Source organism: Equus quagga, chromosome 4, assembly GCF_021613505.1.
Source record: "Equus quagga isolate Etosha38 chromosome 4, UCLA_HA_Equagga_1.0, whole genome shotgun sequence".
Classification (NCBI taxonomy): Eukaryota; Metazoa; Chordata; class Mammalia; order Perissodactyla; family Equidae; genus Equus; species Equus quagga.
The window spans coordinates 119,730,485-119,753,186 of NC_060270.1; the positions used below are offsets into that span (position 1 = coordinate 119,730,485).

The 22,702-nt window shown below is 35.9% G+C and overlaps 1 protein-coding gene across 3 annotated transcripts in view; it reads right to left on the bottom strand.

The window, feature by feature from the left end:
- The window catches only part of CERKL (ceramide kinase like), a 110,674-nt gene that overhangs the window by 42,544 nt on the left and 45,428 nt on the right, over positions 1 to 22,702 (bottom strand). For 2 of the 3 annotated variants that reach the window (XM_046659876.1, XM_046659875.1), the window contains exon 2: positions 20,263 to 20,505. The exons of the other annotated variant lie outside the window; for it this stretch is intronic. In XM_046659876.1, the coding sequence (XP_046515832.1) occupies positions 20,263 to 20,505 (243 nt within the window). The remainder of the gene's footprint in view (positions 1 to 20,262; positions 20,506 to 22,702) is intronic. 3 annotated transcript variants of the gene reach the window in all.

Here is a 22,702-nt window from a genome sequence, read left to right on the forward strand (position 1 = left end):
AAAACACAAATCTCATATTCTGTTCTTATTCCATGAAAGTCATCCATATGTTTCTGCCTCATACATTCTTGTCATCAACCTTCCAATCTTTTTCTTCCAACTTCCTGACTATCTGGCTAAGCTCTTAACCACTGTCCATGCATTGATACACACCAATCTCTCTGGCCATCACTCCTTAACAACCAGTATCAGCTGTTTGAAGTTCTGCCCACCAGAAGGATTTTCCATCCCTGTTATCTTTTAGGAACACTCTTGAGTGGGGCTGTAACGCCTCCATAGCTCGCTTTTATTACGTCATGCAGAACTGTCTCTAAAGTAGGCCCCACTTATTTCTTCTGGTCATAGAAAATGTCTCATGAGACCACATATGTGGAGTGAAGAGAAAAAAAAGCAGAGCAGCAACAGCTGTAGGCCACCAGTGTATTCGATGTAGTAGGTCCTTCTTCTCTAGTCCTTTCATAATATTATCTGTATAAAAACGCTCTCTATTTAAAATAGCTAGACTATTTTATGTTTTATACAATTCAACTCTGATCAATACAGGTGTCTAATAAACATCTCAAAGTTAACATTCAAAACATTACAAAAATTCTAATTTTCCCCACCAAATCAGGTCTATCTACCCACAGTCTTCCGCATCTCACTTAATGACAACTTCAACCTTCCATTTGCTCCAGTCAGAAACTTCACTTTACTCTGAAAATTATAATTAAAAATAACTAATTAAGCATTTATCTTTTACTTCCAATAAGCACTATATTTCTGGATAACCAAATAGTACCAGTTGCAGAAGCAACATCCTTTTTTATAAAAGAATATCACTAATTTAGAAAGAATGATTGAATTAGAAAATCTCCATGATCTACCCCTAATTAAGTAAGTAGTTCAGACAAGGATAATTAATGCATGTCAAAACCATTAGATGAAATATTTATTGAGAGCTAGTCATTCCCCTGGTCCCTGAGTACCACTCAACAAATTATCTACTAGTTTCAAAAAGAAACATTACAATGGAGGGATCAAGCTGTCACCTCCTTGACTCACAGATCAATCTTAGCTGTGGGAATCCATCTCAGCCTCATTAATAGTGGGATAGTCAGACATTATGTACTACCTGAGACGATGAAATATGAAGTACACAGTACCATTTATGAAGTATCCTTGCCCAAAGTTTCCAACATGAATCTATTAAGCTTTCAGATTAAAACTCCAGTTTATAGGAAACATGTGGAATAAAAGAACAAGTTAAAAGATACCACCAAGAAGCAATCAGATAGTGGTAAAGCAGTGCCAAAGTACCCAAAGTGTGGTCTCCAGAATGACAGCCCAGCATCACTGAGCAGCTCATCATTAGAAAGGCCCACACCAGACCCACTGAATCAGAATGTCTGGGAGTGGGGACCAATAATTCGTGTTTAAATAGGTTCTCTAAGTGCTCCTTATGCACACTAAAATGTCTACAGGGCAAATAATTGAGTCTCTTTCATAAGTCAATGTCAGAGACAATAAAAAGATGAGGAGGGCAATATTATAGTGTTGCAGTTTAAATTATTGAATTCAGCGAATGACCCTTGATTGGACACTAACTGATGCAAATAAGCTATAAAAGATATTTTGGAAAACATGGAAATTTCAATATGGACTAGGTACTACATGATAATAAGCAACTATTGTTCATTCATTTGGTAGGGTAATGATATTTGGCTATTTGTAAAATGTGTGTTTTTAGAGCTGCGTACTGAACTACTTCTGGGAGAAATGCCATGACGTCTACAATTTACTTTAAAACACATTGACAGAATAAAATGTTTGGAACAAATATGGAAAAATGTTAAGAACTGTAGAATCTAAGTGACAGAAATATAGGTGCCCATTATAACGTTTTTTACATATTTTCTATAGTTCAACATTTTTTTCCTAATAGAGTAAAAAGATCTTGGTGTCATCCTTAACTTTTTTTCTCGTAATATCCCCCATATCCACTAAATCAACAAATCCAGCCAGCTCTATCTTCCAAAACAAATCCAAAGTCTGAGCACTTCCCACCACCTCTCCTGCTCCCGCCCTGATTGAAGTCACCGTCTCTGGCCTGGATTATACCTACTTAACTGGTCTCCTGCTTCAATCCTGTTACCCATTCACATAGTCCACTCTCCACTCAGGAGCCAGAACATTCATTTTAAAAGTAAGTTATATCGTGTCAGTCCTTTGCTTAAAACTCCCAAACGGCTCCCCATTTTTATAGAATAAAAGTCGGAAACCATACAAAGCTTGCAAGACCTTTCATGCTCTACCCGCAGCAGCCTCTGTGACCTCATCTCCCATTGCTTTGCTCCCTGCTGACTCCACTCTGCACATGACTTTCTTGCTCAACATTTTACTCTTACTGTTCTTTGGGCTTGGAACATTTTCACCTCCAAGATCCATATGGCTCCCTTTCCCCATTACTTTCAGCTCTCTTCTGAAATTAAATAGCCAATGAAGGCTGCTTTGACCACCCTGTGTACAATAGTAAATACTTCCATCTCATTGCCTGGTAGTACATATCATCATTTGACATCATAGAAATATAGTTGATTTTTTTCAACTCTTCCTTCTCGTGGACTAAACATTCATGTCTCCTCCCCCAGCAAATTCATATGTTGACACCCTAATCTCCAGTATGATGTATTAGGAAGTGGGGCCTTTGGGAGGCAATTAGGTGAGGAGGGGTGAGCCCTCACAAAAGGGATTAGTACTCATAAAAGAGACCCCAGAGGGCTCTCTAGCTCTCTTTCTGCCATGTGAAGACACAACAAGAAGAGGGTTCTCACCAGAACCCGACCGTACTGGCACCCTGAGCTCAAACTTCCATACTCCAGGACTGTGAGAAATAAATTTCTGTCATTTGTAAGCCACCCAGTCTATAGCACTTTGTTATAGCAGCTTGAACAGACTAAGACACCCCACTATTGCTAGAATATAAGCTACTTGAGGTCAAAGACTTTGCAATTCTGCTCTCTGCTATATTGCTAGTTCCTAGAATGGTATCTGGCACCCAGTAGATGCCCAATAAATATATATACTGAATTATATTATTTTTAAAAGTAAACCAAAAACTAAAGAAAAAATAAATTGTAAAACAACAATTCTAATTGCATTAAAGAAAAAAGATCAATACTTCAAAAGTTATTTAAGCAACAAGCTTTCCTTTTTAAATTTCCATGATGTAAAATAAGTCCAGAAATGTAACCACTTATATTAATTCCTAAAATAAAACAAAAAGGCAAAGGCAAATACAAAGACTCAAAGATTTATCAAAAGTAGGTTTTACAATAGACACCTCAATTTTTTGAAAGAAACATTTAGCATGGAAAAGTTAACAACTTCTTATTGCTGCCAAGCTAAGCTTTTAAAAAATAAGAAGTAATTCAATTCCCATCTCATACTTACTCACTATATCTACAAACTTAAAACCAGTAAAGAATTATATTTACTAGCTTGTGAAATCTTTAATAAATTAAATTTTACAGCAGCAATGAAAATGAACACTGACCCTTTTGCTCAGAATCTAAAATAAATCAGTTTGCCTTTTAGAAACAAATCATCAGTTATAAATAAAATCAGAGAGTGGACCTGAAACAAACTGCCTTTAATCTGCACAGCACTAGTTGGATTTGAAAAGCAACCTGGATTGTCTTATCCTAGGCTTAGACTCAGAGTGCTGTCCCTCAGCCCCTCAGGGCACTTGTGCTTCATCATCTCCCAAGAGAAAGGAAAATGCAAAGAAGTCAGTGACCAAAGGGATGGCATCGTGAACGAGGATGAAGCCAAGACAAAATTCACCAGTGGAGACTGCCAAATGACTTGGTAAAATCCTCTTTCCTAAAAAGAACTGTAACAATATGAAAAGCACTTGGAGACACTGAGAACTAGGTTAGGAAGGTAAGAAAGAGGAGAAAGTTCTTTAAGTTTTAAGAAATTTAATTAATTTATTAAATAAAAAGGAGACAGTTTGTGAGAAAACAGACATGTGCATCCTAGCCCTCTGGCCCAAACAATAAACATTTCCGTATTATTACAGAAATATAATACACTGTAAAGATTTATGTAAAATCACCAGCTACAAAGAACCCTATGAAAAACATTTTTAGAACGTCACAACACAAAGCATTAGGCAGTCATGACCTTGTTCTTCTCTCATCCAATTATGACAAACTGTTTAATATGAAAGTTATACTGAGACACATAAATCCACTGAACTCCTTGAAAAAACAAATCTCAAAGTGATAATGATCATTTATTCATAATTTTACAATAGTATTAGCATCCCCCAAATAGAAAACCCAAGATTAAAATATAGCTATGATTCAACATTAATATGCAACTGACTTGGCTCTCAGTCCTTTGGTAACCTCTCAATTCATACTCTAGAGTATAGACCTTTTTAACACGCCAGTTTGCAATGAACCAGCAATGTAAAACAGAATGGCCAACTGTTCCTCTGTTAGTAACAAATGTGCTAATATGTACTAGTTTAAACTTGATCTATCAGTGAGTCAATGAACCATGAAGGGTGGGGGTTAATCAGGGTGTTCTCCAAACAAAGGCTCAGGAGATCGGTGGGGACGCCACTCCCAGACTCACATCTGTGCTGTTTTGAGTGCAGCATGATGGAAATGGCATGGTGTTCATCAAAGTTAAGAGCCCAGAACCTCGTCATAGTCTTGCGTATACTCACAACCATTTTATACAGGAAAGCAAACAAATTGTTGCAAAGAAAAAACCCAAACACAGGAAATAAAACCTCAGTTAGCCACACTTCTCAGGAGTTATTAATATTAAACCGTGCCCAGTTAATGTGTAACAGTAATGGTAAAAGCTTTTCATACACAAGATTTGACAACTTCGCAGCAGAGCTGAAAGGTGGAGATATTTTATATTAGGTAATTTATATTGCAATGCATCAATTTCACTTTACTATCAGCAAAAGTTTAAGGATGTGCATCTTTACACATACAGATGAAAATCTCAGTGCTGTAATCACTTTAAAGTAACAAACAGGCCCAACAACTTCTAAATTCACATGCCACTTACCAATGTAAACATGTCTCTATTTCTAACAGCTGAAACTGACTGAACAGCAATTAGTAGAAAGAATCACCTGCTGCCAAGAATAATCACCTTAATGCTTCAGGATTTAAATAATAAAAGGAGTCAAGACCACATAGATAGAGAGAGCAAAAGTGAGCAAGGAGAAAGGATAGCAGAGACAAAAAGAAAGAAAATTTAACCAAATATATCATTCTTTTATTTTTATCAGATTTTTGTAATAATCCTGATAAAATGAACTTTTATTCATTTTGGAAGATGCTATAGAGTAGACCTATTTCACTGTATCACTTTCCCCAATTAAAACTCCAGACTGAAAAGAAACATACATTACTGGATTTAGAAAAGTTTTCTTTTTTTCCTGTTCTGCCTAGAAGTTAACCCCAGAATTAGTTAAAATAATTAGCATTTAAATATGATTAACTTCATAAAAATCCAATTTGATGAAATAATTGTACATTTAATCCCTCACAAACTATGGAATAATGAAAATGTTAGAGAATAATTTCATGAACATGTTTTAATTCAATTATTTTATCAGTTAGAAAATGTTTTAAAAGTATCCTTTCTGGATGGTATATAAGGAATTAGGTGTGACTTTTAACAGAGTTTTTAGTTATCTGCAGGGCGTCAAAAAAAATTGCACTGTTTTAAGTATTCTAAGAACTGATGTTCCATTGTAAAAATAAAGATTCTTGAAAAAGTTTATACACTGTAATATATGTTGTCAAAGAAAAACCTGAGCTGGACAGTAGTTAAAGCTTAAAAAGAGATTTTATTCAGGACTGTTGCAATAGGAGGAAAGAGACCTCCATATAAAACTAGGCTCAACTCAGAATACAGCACGGGCCACAGGGAATTTATAGCCAAGGAAGAGGGCCGAGGGTTAGTGGGTGGAAAATTACTAAGAGGAAACATCGGAGGTAACGGATTCCGGTTAAACCCACCTAACAGCATTCTTTGCTGAAGACGGGCCAGGGTGACTGGATATCACTGGCGGGGTGGGGGTGGGGTGCAGATGATGGTGGAGGATGAGGAACCTAGTCAGATATGGAAGGTGCTAGTTAAACTGACTCAGCAGTGTTCTTGCTATAAATGGATTTCATAAGGAAGTGCACAGATAGGCCTATGAAAAGGCTCAGGAGCCTGATACTTACATAAAATTAGCCCTGCATTATACATGATGATAATAATGTGTTTCCAAAAGCCTAATAATTTAGTATAAGGAAACTGAGAAGGAATTCTGAGGGATATGCTCCATCAAAATGATATTGCTTTGGGATTTCCATTTTGGAAGACGGTGGCAGCCGTCTGAAACCAAATTTCACCACACAAGTTGTGATTCAAGACGTCAGTTCTTCCTAAGGTTATTTATAAATGTAATGTGCCCTCAGTAAAAATATCAAGTTTCCTTTCCAGATCTAGACAAGTTGATACTCAAGTATATACCTAAATATTAACCTGCAAAAATAGGTAGAAAACCCTGGAAAAAAAAAAGATCTATGAGAGGAATTAGTCCTACCAAATATTGAAACATACTACAAAGCCTCTTTAAGTGAAACACTGAGATGTGACTAGACAGACCAGTGGAACAGAATAGAAAGCCCAGAAATATATGGAAATTGAGTATATGATAAAGATAGTATCTCAAAACTCTGGGACAAAGATAGACTTTTTAGTAAATGGTGTTGGAACAACTGGATAACTATTTGGAAGAAAAGATAAGGTCTATAACTTATACTACACACAAAATAAACCCAGAATGGACTTGTTATTAGCATCATTAAAATAGTGACTTGTGTACAGCAGAGCAGACTCTGCCTGGTCTTTTTCCACCATCCTCTCATCTTCTGGTGCTACATCAGGCAGTGCTCCATTGCTATTCATAGAGTTTTCAAGGACAATTTTTTTGGAAGTAATGGCCAGGTTCTTCTTCCCAGTCTGTCTTAATCTGGAAGCTCCACTGAAACCTGTCCACCATGGGTCACCCTGCTGGTATTTGAAATACTGGTGACATAGCTTTCAGCATCACAGCAACACACAGCCACCACAGCATGACAACTGACAGAGAGGTGACGTGGTTCCCTGACTGGGAAACGAACCCAGGCTGTGGCGGTGAGAATGCTGAATCTTAACCACTAGATTAACCAAATGGAATTAGAGATCTAAAATTAGACCATATAAGTATTACAAGAAAACATGGATGAATTACTCTATAACCTGGCTTTCTACTACGACTCACGTACAGATGCAATAAAGAAAAAGGGTGGCAAATTTAACTACATAAAAATTTTAAAATAAAAACTTTGAATGACAAAAGCACTATAAGAAAAGCCAAGAGAGAAACTGCTTATCAGGAGAAAAATATTTGCAGCATATATCACAGAAGAAAGGAAAATATCCCTAATATATGAAGAACTTTTAAAAGTTGAAGGGAAAAAAAGACCATAGGTATTATAGAAAAATGGGCAAATGATATGAAGACAATTCGCAAGGTATTAGAATGACCCTTAGACACACGAAAAAATGTCAACTTTACTTATAAATTTGAAAAAATGCAAAGTGAAACTATATTGACACACCATTTCTCACCTATCGCATTGGAAAAATTCTAAAGCATGAAAGTAGAATCTGTTGATAAGGCTGCGAGGAAATAGACACTTTCATACATTGCTGGTAAACATGAAAAATGGTACAAATCCTATGGAAAAGAACTTATCAATATGTTACAAAGCGACACATGCACTTGCCCTTAAACCCAGAAGTCTACTTCTATAAATTTACCTTCAGGATACAATATGCATAAAATTATTCATTGCAGCATTATTTGTGATTGCAGATTTTAGAAACAATCAAAATGCCCCAATATGAGAAAGTATTGAATAAAATGTGGTGCAAACCACACAATGGAGTCTCACACAGCTGATAAAAAATAATGATGCAGCTCTCTATGAAGTGATACGGAGTGATTTTCAATATACGTAGGTAAATGAAAAAAGAAATGCAAAAGTTTATACATTACTTTTTCTTTAAGAAGAGAAATAAAAAAATACACATATATCTGGCAATTTTGCAAAACAAAAAAAATAAATAAGATAAACCAGAAACCAATGGAACCGGTTCCTGTAAGAGGGATGAGGTGGACACCATACAGGAAGAAGTGTTTTTCTTTTGGAAACATGTTAACGTCCTATATATTCAAAAAAATATAATTAAATCAATGAAGATGATGGAGAAAAAAACCTAAAACTGAATACAAACAGAAACAAAGCCAACTGTATTTCAGATGAATAACATAACTATTATGAAGGAAAAAAAGCTGATCCATGTAACTTTTGAACACAGTACTTGAAATATACACTTTCAGTTTAGAGGGCCAAAAAAGGAACTGCCAATAAATTTTGAACTCATTTTAGTAGGGTTATTTTTCATAATGGTATGGTCACAGTTACTCTGAAACTATTTTGTATATACAATATGACTGAGCAAATGGACAAATGTGTTATTCTTGGGAGTCAGAGTTCTTACTATGGAAGAAAGGAGATACAAATATGGAAAGGAGAGGAACAAGGAGGAACCTTGTACAACTAGATTGGAATTAGAGTTACTAATATGAATTCCTGATTTCCAATCCATATTTCCTCACTTCATCTGCTGCAAGAGCCTAGAGGTTACAACATCCTAAGAGCAATGTGCAGACCTAGCACCCTGATCTTGGCTTCTCAATACCATTCCCCACCAAAACGAACCACAACTCCTTAGAGAAATGGCTGATCCCCTGGCTGGGCAGGGAAGGTACAAGATAAACCTGGAATATCCTGCTGTGCCAAAAAGTGAAGAAATACCAAATTGATGGAAACAGGTTGAAAGCACATGGAAGCCAGCTTTAAGAGGCTCCTCAAAATGTCTGCACCTCTAAAGCTCAAAGGAAACTCAATTTGTATAAAAGGAAACTGCTTATCTCTCTCCCTAAACATGCTCCTTTATTTCAGTTCTAGCCACTCACGTCCACCAATGCAAAAAAAATGTGTCATCTCTCTCTCTCTCTCTCTCTCTCTCTCAATTCAGCTGATTTCATGACAAACATCTTAAATTTTTTCCTCTCATCTGCTGGTCTGACAGATCTAAAATTGCCAGATCAATTTTAATCATTACTTATGGATATATAAGTCAACTACGTGAAAATGTCAGCAATTGCATGACATTGGCATGAGCCGAACTTTGTTGTTTTAACTAAAAGTCAAATACAGAATGATATTTTAGAATCAACCAGCCCTCAAACATACAGAACACAGATTACATATGTCTAAACTATAAACAACTGTTCTGTTGGCATCCATCACTTTTTGAGTGTTTATACGTTTGATGCCCAATTGCACATGCACCCAGGAAAGGAGTTATAAGGATGGCAGGATCTGACCAATATACCAAAGATAGCAGCTAATAGACTTCACCAGGTTAAAATTAGATTCTCTTCAAAGCAACATTACAGACTATGGAATAAATCTTCTAACTTCTAAAATGTCAGAATAGTATGCTGGGCTAAGAACACGAGCTGTGGAGCCAAATTGCCTGTGTTTGAATCCTGGTTCCATAACTTTACGATTTTGTGACTTTGTGCAAATTCTCTGCCTCTCTGTTTCTTTTCCCCATCTGTAAAATGGTAATGATAATAGTACCTGTCTTAGGGATGTTGTGAAAATTAACATCAGTTGGTATATGTGAAACACACCAAGATGATGCTTACACTTAGTCTTGGAGGGCTAAAAGATTTGGAACTGTGAATTCTAAAGCAGCACAATAAAAACTTGGAAAGCTATGTGTTAAGAAGAAGAGCTACCCTTTATTGTGTTCCTGCTGTTTTACACACATTACATATTTAAGTATCGCAATAACCTAGCAAGACTGGCAGTATCAACTTCATTTTACAGATAGGAGGCCAAAGGTTCAGAGAACATATGAAGATAAGGTACACAGCTAAGTAAATGGCAAAATCAGGAACCCAACCCAGATTATGCAAATAAAAATCCCATCAGTCACAATGACTCATTCACAAACCCAGCAATGATGGATTTTCCCATTTATTCAAGTAAGAGGATGTTACAGGGGACTCAGCCATGCTGTCCTAGGGAGACCATCCTTCTCACCCATCTGGTGGGTCAGGGCTAAATAAATCACCTTATTTCTGACACATTCATTAATACCTGTGCTGAACAGTTTAAAAATTCTTAAAACAACCATTTGTGGAGTTGAAACGTGGAAGTTATGTACTGTAAAATGGAAATCTTTATTTTTCATAGGACATTCAAACAATTCAGAAGTGTCTAAAGAATAATGCTTTCCTTTTCTTTTGGAAAGGAAATCCCTGGTAAAGGTCGGGCTTATGTCCTTTCAGACTGTGTTAAATCTTCCACTCTAGAAGCTCCTAACTCCAGGAACAGGAAATCCTGTCCCCTCAAAGAGACCCTCTCCTATGCCAATATCAAGGTTTCAGCACTTGCTGGCTTTCCTAGCTAACCAATCTCATCAGCTTCTCTCCTTCCAGAAACTCTTCAATCTGCACGGCCCATCGATGGTGTCTTTTCCAGTGCTGCCACAAAATTTTTATTTTAATATACTTGACAATAAAATACTTAGTTCCAAATATATACCATAGTCAGGTATACTCTGCCTTTCAAGAAGCCAATGCTACCCTTTAAAAAAAAAAAAAAAAATTAAAGTTTTAAATCTTTCCACTGGGAGGCAGTGTAGTGGAATGAAAAATGGGTGGATCTTTGAGTTTGAAAAGCCTAGGTTTGAATTTTGTTCCACCACTTTATAACTACATGACCCAGAGCAAGTCAATCAATCTCTCAGAGCTGTTTCCTTAGCTATTGGCGGGGATTTAAAAAAAATCTTGACCACAAGCAAAGTGTTGTGATAAAGATTCAATGATTTAGTTTATGTTAAAATCAGCTAGGACAATACCTACCACACCCGACAAGCAATATATTCACTTCACTTCACCAACATTTGCTGAGCTAGACACTGTGGCAAGTGTTAGAAATAAAATAATAATAACACACATTTATTGAGTATTTACTATGTGTGAAACCCTATTTCATATGCTTACAAAATCCTTGTGCTCAAAAGAGCTTACAGCCTAATAAGGTATCACCTATATAAGCCAACGATTAGAATGTAAGAGACCATGCATTCCATCAGAGGTCTGAGAAGTGCGGCAAAACCTGAAAAAGGAAGTGCCTGATGTTGCTGTGTGGTCCAGCTTTGCAGAAGATTGGCTGGTTACACCAGACCTTGAACCACAAACTGGACCTCACTGTGCAAATGAGAGATGAGGAACATTCTAAACAGAAGGAAGTTCCCAGCTTTGCCACTTGGCACATGGGAAGGCACTGAGGTAGGAGAGAACATGGCCTGGCATTAGATGCCACAGAGGGCACAGGAAGATGAGCACACAAATAGGCTTCGCCTTTCCCATCTCTTCTCTTCTCACTAGGTAAAGTGTGTAACTAGGAGAAACAGAAGATGGACTTTTTCAAAATACATAATTTTCCACTCAAGGTAATTTTTCAAAGAATAAAAAAATAGATGTTTTCTCTTAATGATGACAGATAAGGTGAAAAAAATAGTTGATTTGAAACGTTATCACAATGCTTCAACATGTAGTCATTGCAAATATCCCCCCACCTGCCTCCAATAACAACAAATATATTCATACAAGATTATAATAAAATTCCTGGAGTTACATAGAATATCTATATAAATACCACACAATTTCATTACCATTAATGGTAATCTAATGAATGCCAGGGGGCTTAATAATAATTTGTCACTTAATATGAAATATTATGTATTCCCTACTTATGCATACTGTGAGAAAGCTGCTTTATTACTTTTTACTTCATTTCTTTCCAGTGAAAAAGTTGTTAAATGACAATCCATTATACCCTCATCTAAGGATTGATCCAACTTTTCATCTCTCCTGTAGGCTTGCAGCATTTGTGATTTGCCTTAGGAAACTCTGCTAAACATACAGCCTGGAAATCACTCTTAAACCAGTGTGTTCATAAGTGTTTTTAAAATTCCTTTAAGCTAATAAAAGAACTGTCTGCCATCTTTTTCATAGTATATGACCAATTCATTCAAAGGCATTTGAGAAATCTCAATTAATAATGGAGACCGTCATGAGGAGGATTTTTCTTTAAGGAGTGAGAACTCCATTACAATGTTACTGCTCACCCTAAATGTTGAGGGGGAGCTTTAGAACTCCAAGAATCTAGAGCTCTGCACCACAATGTTTGGAAAAGAACCCTAGAAGGGGATAATCTTCAAATAAGATGATGTAGCTTCTTCCTAACAAGAAAAGTGTTTGAAGACCTTTTTTCAGGATAGAGTCTTAACTGTACAGTAAATATAATATACTTATTAAGAATTATAAAGTGTATCACTGACCTGGTAGACAACAGCACATCAGTTAAGGGCTCATGTTCCAGATGCAGACAGATGCCAATTTGTTCCCAGCTCCTCCATCACATACTCTCTGTTTAACCTCAGATTAGCAAATTTTTAAACTATTTTAAGCCTTAGTTTTCTCATGTATAAACTAAAAGGTGAGTATAAAAATAAAAATAATTTACTCAATTCTACTATTTGCTAGATCATATATTATTTTAATTCTTCAAACCTCACAACAAAATTCATAAAGTAAGTAATTTATTCCCCTTTTCACATGAGAACATATTTGTAGTTCTTGATGCCATTATTACGAGAATTTAATGAGATGATAAAAATTGCTTACAAAAATGGCACAGGGTAAACGCTTAATAAATGTCAGCTATTATCATTAAGATTTAAGTTTTTTAAAAATGACTTCTTTATAACTCAGTAAAGGAAAAATGTTAACTAATTTATTTAACAGCATGAAAACTTAATTCAACATGTTACTGGCTTTATTAAGCCTTGTGAATATAATCACATGACAAAATGTGACAAAGCATACTGAAGTTTTTTTCCAGAGAAGAAACTTACACAACAGACATAGTCAAAAGGACTTTAGCAAAAGAATTTGAAGTATATCAGAAATAACTCGAGAATGAATATACGTCTTAACTCCTATTCTCAAGGTACTCTGTCAGTGACTGAAGTAGGAATATAATTTTCTCCTATAAACTACAAATTAATTATTTTAAAATATAATTATAATCACTTACTTGCAAAAATATATCCCTCCCTTAGGATAAAAATGCTACAGAAGCCAGTGAGAAGCCCTTGTGTCACTCATCCCAAGTATAAACCGCATTAATAGCTTCTAAAGAACTAATTCTAGCTTGTCTTCTGCTGAAAGAGTAATGGCTATGAGATGGAGCTGATGCTAGCAAGAAAAGAAACTTGAAGGAACAAGAGAAATCCTGGGTGCTTCCGTCAGTCTTTACCAGGCTCTTCTGAACCAGTCCCAAGGTAATACTCTTGAGAAATACGTCATAACTTTGCCTGGCTCAGGAATAGCTATTAGCCAACCTTTAAGAATATTTAACATAACAACAAGAATATAGAATATAGAATATAGAATATAGCTATAATTAATCCCTGCCAAGTTACCTTTGGTAAGTATGGAGTGCAGAGTTTTACATTTTCTTATTAAGTTAAATTTATGTTGCTCAAACCTTCAACGTCTGTGGTTCCTGGCCCTGGCAACATCTCAGAACCACTGAAGTGACCTCTCAAGGAAACTCATGCCTGGGTTCACCCAGACTGTGTAATCAGAACCTCTGAATCCTCAGACTCAGGAAGTTGAAATTTTTCAAAATGAAATTCATACATATGTATGTCAGAGCAAAAATGATATCTTTGTTGATTGCATGCTATTCTTTTATGTTTTCAACTTCTCTTTTCTTCGATCATTTTAAATATCCTTATTTCATATTGTCTGCTTTTTCTATCACGTGAAGTTCTTGGGGGTCTACCGCTCTATTTTGTTATGTCTGCAGACTCTTACTCATGGTAATTTTTCACACTGCCAATTGCTGGAGTGGAAATGGCTCAAAATGTCAAAATGGCACTGTCTAGGTTCAAGACAAACAGTATTTTTTCTTAATCTTTATTAAGTAAACTTTGCATGAGTTTCGATACATCTATATTTTCAGTTACAAATTTGATGAAATTGGAGGTTTGGTTTAACAAGATTTCCTTTTTTACATGTTAATATCCTTTGGAAAGCAAAGCAGTGCTATTTGTCTTTAAGAATTTAATAGAAACTAGTTTAATTTCACTGTTTTCCTCTGAGGATCCAGCCTAGAAAGCAATACAAAGTTCAAAGAAAAGAACAAAAACAAGACTGAAGTACACTAAATTTTTTAACTCAATTTCAATCTTTGATTTGATAACATACATTTTTCTTGTTTGCAAATTGATTTGTAATCAATATCTTACAAAATTCTATAAAGGAAAAATACACTTAAATATGTACTTACTAAGTAACTTTTATTGAAAAGAATAAAATTACACGGACATTCTCTGATAGTTCAAAACCTGTAGTTACCATAGTCAGTGTATATTTGGGTAGCTAAAAAATATCATGAGGTTTCTGTGTTCCTGGAGGTGAGTGAAAAAGGCAGGACAGGTTAAAATATGCTAATAGGCTATGATCCCTAGGGATGACTAAATGAGAGATTTTTCAAATGTTTTAGTTTTGAAAGCTTTGTTCAAATAAAGCCTTATTCAGATCTACTACATACAAAACATTGACTAAGAGCTACACGTGCTCAAGAATGAGCGACAGGTGCAAATTCCACCCAGTGAGCCAGGTCCTGGGGAACTGGGCGGTGACACTCCACAGAGTCTGCTTTGAGACCACTACAGCAGGCACACATCACGAGACCTTTGTTGGTCAGAGTACTTCCAATAGGAATGGACTTTGATATTTATATTTAATCAGTTTATACATGATTTTAATATATATTGATAGTAAAAACATACTCAAAAGTGACATGCATGATTTTAACGTCCAACTCAACTGGTCATAAAACAAAGCCTTAAATATCCCTCTTTTAGTGCTTCAAAAGAGAAACTACTCATATTTCAGACATAATGTCCTTGCAGAAAATAACTTATCCCTAAAGAGACAAGTGTTGCCAATTCAAATAGTGCAAAACCAAATGTCCGAAGCTAACATACTTTTGACATATAACAACTGCTCATTTTAAAACAATCATTATAATGTCAATTTCCAGCTTATTTTTCCTTATAAGTACATCACTTGGCAGCCAATCCAAATAAACCTTCTCATCATTCTGTTCTCTTGCTAAGAAAAATTCTGCCTAGTTCGTGATAATATAACTGATAATATAAGCTTGGATTTAAAAAAAGCCCAAAGACACATTTTGCCATGATTTTCTTATACAAGACAACATAAATATTAAACAAAATCAAGGTTTTAAGAAGCCCTGGTTTTTGCTATCAGGGAAAGCATCCTGTGAAGACTAACATTATCACCAGATGGGAAACAGGTTCAACATCCAGAGGGAAACTAGGAAAAATTACTCTTCTTAGGAATAAAAAACAAGTATTTAAGGAATGTTTCCATTTTCTTTATTTTTCATAGCTGAAAACTGAGTGAGGCTGTTGAAATAGAAGCTAAGAGCAGGCTACATTCAAAGGACAAAATGTATTAAATGTGGCTCATTTTTTGCCTACTTCATGAAATTAACACTTAGAAATGAAACAGAAAAATAGATCCAAAGAAACTCATGCTAAAAATGCCTTTGTTAACTGTCTCTGGGTAACTATAAAAAACTACAAAGAAATTAGCAAAACCTAAATACAACAACAAAATTCAATAGTTCTATGCCAGAAGGATTCTTATATATTTTTTGACCATTCCATTTTTTGTCTTCTCTATTTTAATATACAAGTATCTGCCCCCCACCAAGATTCTGTATTAAGCCCTCTGCTTTTTTTTCTAACTCTACGATACTTCCTTGCAAGCTTTCATCTATTCCCATCACATCAACTCTTCTTCACCTCTTCATGTACTACCCTCAAAATGCCAGCCTGCTAAACACCTCCAATAGGATATTGTAATATATCTCAAATGTGTCTAAAACAGAATGTCTTTCTTTCAGATGAACGAGCGTCCTGATTTCACTATATCTGTTTATGACATTACTCTTTTCCCAGCTACCTGGGGATAAGGTTTTGGAGTTCTTTTGTTTTATTTATCTTCTTCTCTTCCACAGCCTTCCCCTAAGTCCGCCACTGGAGATCAACCAGTTCAACTCCTATAAAATCTTTCAGTTTCTGATGGCCCTGAATATCACCTGAGGGGTACTTTGTTTTGTCCTCCTATAGAGGGTTCCTGTCAGAAAGCCCATGAATATGCTTTAAAGTGTGGGTTATGGTTTCTAGAGAAAAGATTGGTTCAGGGCCAGAGAAGCTTGCAATTCACCATTTCAGTGAAACCCAAATGTGCAGAAATTGGGTGACACTCTAATCGAATAAAATGAGCATATCTAGTGTGCCCACATGCTATATTTAAAGCTTGTGTATGTTTATCTTTGCATCACAGGTATAAAAAGGCAGCACAGACTGTGATAAATGACTTTTACCACAATAACTATATATTAGGCTTATCAGTCACTACATATCAGCCTTAATCAATTACATTTTTTTAAAGATTCAAATTTCTGAATCATTGAACAATGGTTATGATCCCTATCTATCTTTTCATATCTTCACTGTGGCCCTTAACACATTTAAATATGAATTTCCTTGTCTGTCTCCCAGGGCGAGAGTGTCCTACACAGGATTACCTCTCATTCATTTTCGTATTCCCAGCACTTAACACAGTGCCTGATATAAAATGCGTGTTGGATGAATTAACTTATACTGCCTATTAGTCAATAAATGCTGACTTTTCTATTACTAACAATAAAAAAGATACTGTGCTCAACTGTGTTAAAAAAAATTGGGGATGTAAAAGGACTTATTTTCAAATAAAAATTGAAACAGTTCTAACATTCCTTTTTTATACTTATAAAGCCCATTTAATCTGGTCATTCTTTGTCAACTATTCTTAAAACTTCAAGTATCTGAGAGTTGCCTTCTTCATTTTTCCAGTGTTGCCAATTTTTTCTTTCCTCAAAAATTCATGACATCTTATTCATTGCTCTTATTCATGTGCATATTTGAAAATCACTCTTAATATACTAAAATTATAATTGTTAGGCTAATTAGACTAAAAGACCAACTAGTTGAGGCTTTTAACGACTTTTTCATGTTTTTCTTAGCAGGAGAAAAAAAGAGATAAAGACGAAGAAGGCTGGTAGGAAAACAATTCCATTTGCTGATTAAAAACAACATTCAAAACAACTCAATGCAAAAATATTTTTTAAAAAATCTGCTGGTTTTGCCACAGAACCAGTTAAAAGCAAGGTCGTTGGACTTAAAATAGTGATGTCTAATATTCAAATGAAAGTCATTTATATCTTGGTGATGTAAATTTCTAACTATCAGCCCTCAAACTTAAGTCTGCTTCAAACACAAATTCCTTGGGTGGGGACCTTTAGAAAATTTTTTTGGAAACCAATAAACCATCACCATCTGCCAAACCTGATGCAGTGGAGCACAACATAGGGACAGTGGATGTGAGAGACAGAAAGATAATCCACAAATAGACCTAACTCCATGGAAATAAGAGCCAGAGAGGACCAGGAGAAAGTAAGCAATCACTCTCATTCCAGAAAGACTGGGAAAGACACAGGCCTCCTCCACTTATAGAATGAGGCTTGAGTCAGCTGTAGTATTTGACTCTCAGATGATAGGCACTTTAATGAACATGTGGATTTGAAAGTGAAAGAAACATCAAGAAGAATGTTCTATGATTGTAACCTTAAAAAGGAAGAGTTGGTGTAATGGAACATTCGGTAGAGAGCTTTGGAGCCTCGACCATTCAATTATGTACCATAAAGTTGACCCAGAACTGTCTTTGTTGGGGGACAAGGAGGAGTTGGCTCTCCCTACAGGACTTGCTGAGCCCACCTGGGGGCAGAGATGGAGCAGTTATTCATTCAGACAGTCTTAGTTAGTTTCCTTCATTTTTAATAGATGATTTCAATCCTGTCTTATTTGTTTATTTGCATTGGTTGATTTCAAAAGTCAATCTATTTTCTTTTAATCAGCAAAATCACTCTGGATTCCAGGACTGTGCCAGAGAATATATCCCCATATATTTTTCTGCCTCCAACTCTTATCAAAATCAAAGGTGCAAAAAGTAACATTCCCAGAGGATGATAGTCTACAAGATATGTAGTTTATCACTGTAATTTGCCTATGTTTTAACCCTAAACCAAACCAAAACATCATTCGTTAAGCTGAAAAAATATTTGGATAGTCTTTTTTTGTTTGTGTGTATGTGTGTGTGTGTTTTTTGGATAAGTCTCTCTACTCCTACAAAATTGCTTTTACTAAATTGAGCTCTGTTGTGATGTCCTCTGCCTACTTGCTATCGGTTTCATGGGTGAGACATACTGAGGAAATTTCCTCTCACATCACTCAGCCAGCCCTTCATAAGCCCCATGGGAGAAGATCTCCTCAGACCTTCAGTGGAAGGAAGAGCTTTGGCTCTTCTAATCAAACGACACATTCTTATTTTATAGACCAATGCAAGTCTCATGCGTACCTGGCCATGTAATGAAATTTAATTCAATTGAACTTATTAATTTTTCATTTTTATTATAACTTTTTAATCTCTTCTCACATAGATTTAAAATAAGAATACTGTAAAAGACACAGTTAAAGTGTAATATTTTTAGTTAAATACATATATTCTCTATGTTTCCAGAGAGATGAACTAAACTATGGCTTCTGCAGCATCCTGCCTTCTTGAACGAATCAGGTCTCCTTGAAGGAGCTAACAAGGAAGGGGCTAATAAGGAAGCATGGGGCCACTTAGTAACAGGGTCTCCTAATTTTAATATGTCACTTCAGCAGCTCTTCTATGGGCATAACTTTATCAATTAGCCACCCTTGACCAACTTGTGTCCTCAGTCTTGTTGGTCAATGATGCCTGGACTGAAATGTTCTGACATCACATATGCCTATTGTTTGCCTGGCACCCATCTCTGTCCTGTGTCATCTTACCCAAAACTGTGCCATCAACATACCAGCTGCCTCTACCCTGATCAATTTGGCAAACAAGAAGAAATGAGCTAAAAAGAAAGCAAGGTTTACAAATCTATGAGAAAAAAAATCAATTCTCAAACTTGGTTTGATTATATTTTAACTGGATACTTTGTAGAAATCCAAATCATATTGTACTTGTATTCATTCATTTTATTTAGTGTGTAAAATATAAATGCCATTTAGAAATTTCAGATACACTAAATTCGTTAGGAGATAACAAGCCAGTAAATGTGGTCTCTTTTCCGTGGATATTAACCTTTAGAAAAATCTACCCTGAAATAGACAACTTAAATATTGTCTTCAAAAAACTATTATTCTCAAGCTAACCAGTACATATATGCACTTGCCATCAATGTGTAGGTGACAGGAAAATAAATTCTAATATAAACTCAAGAGAGACATTAATAGAAAAATAAATATGCTTTCAAAAACAACTCTCAAGTGAACTAAATTATTTAAGAACTGTGTTATTTCAGATTATCAAAGCTTCTTTATGGAAGTGATCACTCAAGGGTTGCTTCCTAACTCATTCTATGAGGCCAGCATTACCCTGATTACCAAAGCCATGCCAAGATACAAGAAAACAAACTGCAGACCAATATCTCTTATGAATATTGATGTAAAAATCCTCAACAAAAGACCAGCCAATCAAAGTCAATAACATGTTAAAAGGGTTATATACCATGACCAAGTGGGATTTATTCTCACTTGGAATACAAGGATGGTTCAACATATGAAAATCAATCAATATTGCACACCACATTAACAGAATGAAAGGAAAAAAACCTATATGATCATCTCAATTAACGTAGAAAAAGTGTGTGACAAAATTCAACACCCTTTTACGATGAAAACACTCAAAAAACTAGGAATAGAGAAACTACCTCAACATAATCAAGGGTAGCTGTACTCATAAAAACATCATGTTTCGATTAATAACCTACATCAAGGAAACTAGATTCATTAAAAATGCTCATAAGGAGTACTTACCTGCCAAAATTTTCTTGAACTGTCTAAACCATATATCACAGTGGTCTTCACTTAAATTAATAAGATCAAGTGTAGAATCTTGTAATTTATTTTGTTCCTTTTTCAAACATATGAAGAGTGTGATACCTAATAAAGTACCACTTCCCTGCTGTTTTGCAGAATAACGTCGTTTCAGTTTGACAGAGAATATGTCCTTGAGTTCAATAAACTCTTCTTTACATAGTAAATCATACTGGAAATCACCTGAAAAGAAATTAAATTTTCCATTAAAACCTCTGTGTCCATATCTTATATGTATAAATCATAAATAGTGAAAACCCAGAAAATCTTTACCATTTGTAATTTTACTGATTGTGCTTTATATCAGTCCCTGTATAAGATAGGAGGTAAGTAAAGAAAAATTGGGTCTATTTTCCCAAGAATGAAAAAATAGAAAAATGGAAGAGAGTCCCTGCCACACAAAGCCTAGGACATTCAGAATCTGAAGATATTCAATATATGGGGAATTCCAAGAACATAAAGAAAGCAACATTTCAGTAATAATAAATTAGCATCATACAAGAGTCTCCTTGGTACTAATAGGGACAGAATAAAGTAATGGAAAGAACACAATTCACTAACAGAAGTGAGTTTATGACAGGTGGTTGATGGCAATATGGAAAGGTAACGTACATTCCAGGTTAAGTAACACACATGCAAAAGGAAGCAGAGTAAGATGACTCTGATTAGGAAACATGAACTCCTGCCAGGCTAGAAAGAAAGATTCACCTGAATCTTACCACAGTCAGACTTTATTTTGTACAGATCTTCCTTGACTTACTATGGTTTTACATCCCGATTAACCCAACGTAAGTTGAAAATATAAGTCAAAACTGCATTTAAAACATCTAACCTACCAAACATCATTAGCTTAGCCTAGCCTACCTTAAGCCTACCTTAAATGTGCTCAGAACACTTAAATTAGCCTACGGTGGGGCAAAATCATCAAACACAAAGGCTATTTTTAGCAAAGTGTTAAATATCTCACATAACTTATTGAATACTGTACTGAAAGTGAACAGTAGAATGGTTGTATGGGTACAGAATGGTTCTAAGTATACTGGTTTTTTTACCCTCATGATCACAAGGCTGACTGGGAGCTGTGGCTCACTGCTGCTGCCAAATGTCGTGAGGGAGTACTGAACCTCACATCGCTAGCCCAAGAATAGATCAAACTAAGCAAACTACTGGAGAGGAGAGAGCTGCAGGAAGAGAGGACTCTAGATCTGCAGAGGTCCCCCCTGGATTCTTCAGCTGAGGATGGATCAGCTCTTGAGCAAGGCCAGGGAAAGAACTACCCAAAGGATTAAAGAGAACAGTGCTCAGAGATCACACAGGTGTTCCCACCAGCCAAAGTGGAAAAATAGTGAAATCCACAGGACACAGTATCTAGAAGAATACTGTCTCATTAGTGAGCTGACTAAAGACTCCTATGATTCCACCTAACAGCCTAAACGCAAGCAGCAAAAGGATTAAATGGTTTCCAAGTAACCTAACCACATTCTAGAACAAAGCTCAAGAATATTTATGAGAAGATAAAAATAGCAACTCTATAAGGTAAAATTAACAGTATCTCTTAGTCAATCAAAAACCACTATGCACGTAAAAAAGCATAAAAATATGACCCATGACAGCCAAAAAAGTAATCAATAGAAACAGATGCAGAGGCAACGACAACGCTTAACCGGCCACAGGAAGCAGAAGCCCTCTCTCGGCTTCCTTAGCCCTTGAGCAGGCACAGAGATACTGTCAGATTGGAGCAAGGATGCTCCGTGTGCTTTAAGAAGTTCCTTCTCTGCATTCTTGGGGAGTTTTTTTTGGCCTTTCCCAACTGTTCTGCAAACTACAGCCCAATGGCTCACAGAGCACACATAGCACTAAAAAAGAAAGAAAAAAAAGAAGCCCTTTCCTCAATGTGGGATAGGGTGAACCCCACGTCAGTTTTTCGGGCCTATCGTTTCCTCAGAAGGCTCAAGCTTCAGGTCTGTGTATAGTCTATCGTCACCCAGTGACCTAAGATTCGATAGCCTCAAAGTATCAGTTCAACAGGAAACATGTATATGTCTTAGAAAACAAAACCGTCATCACTATTACTACAATTATCACTTAAACTAATCAATAAAGTGAAAGAATTATAGCATTATAAACCAAACTATTCCCCCTGCTTTCATGAGCTGAATGATTCACCCGACCCCTTTTCTGTAAAAACTCATGGATTAACCTGTGTTGATAAGATTGACTTTTCTCCAGTACAACTGTTCCCAAACTCTTTGGTCTCAGAACTTGTTTACATTCTTAAAGACTGAGGGCCTCAAATAACTTTTGTTCATGTAGATTGTATCTATCAGTATTTATCACAGTAGACATTAAAATGGAGACTTCTTTAAAACACAAGAATACA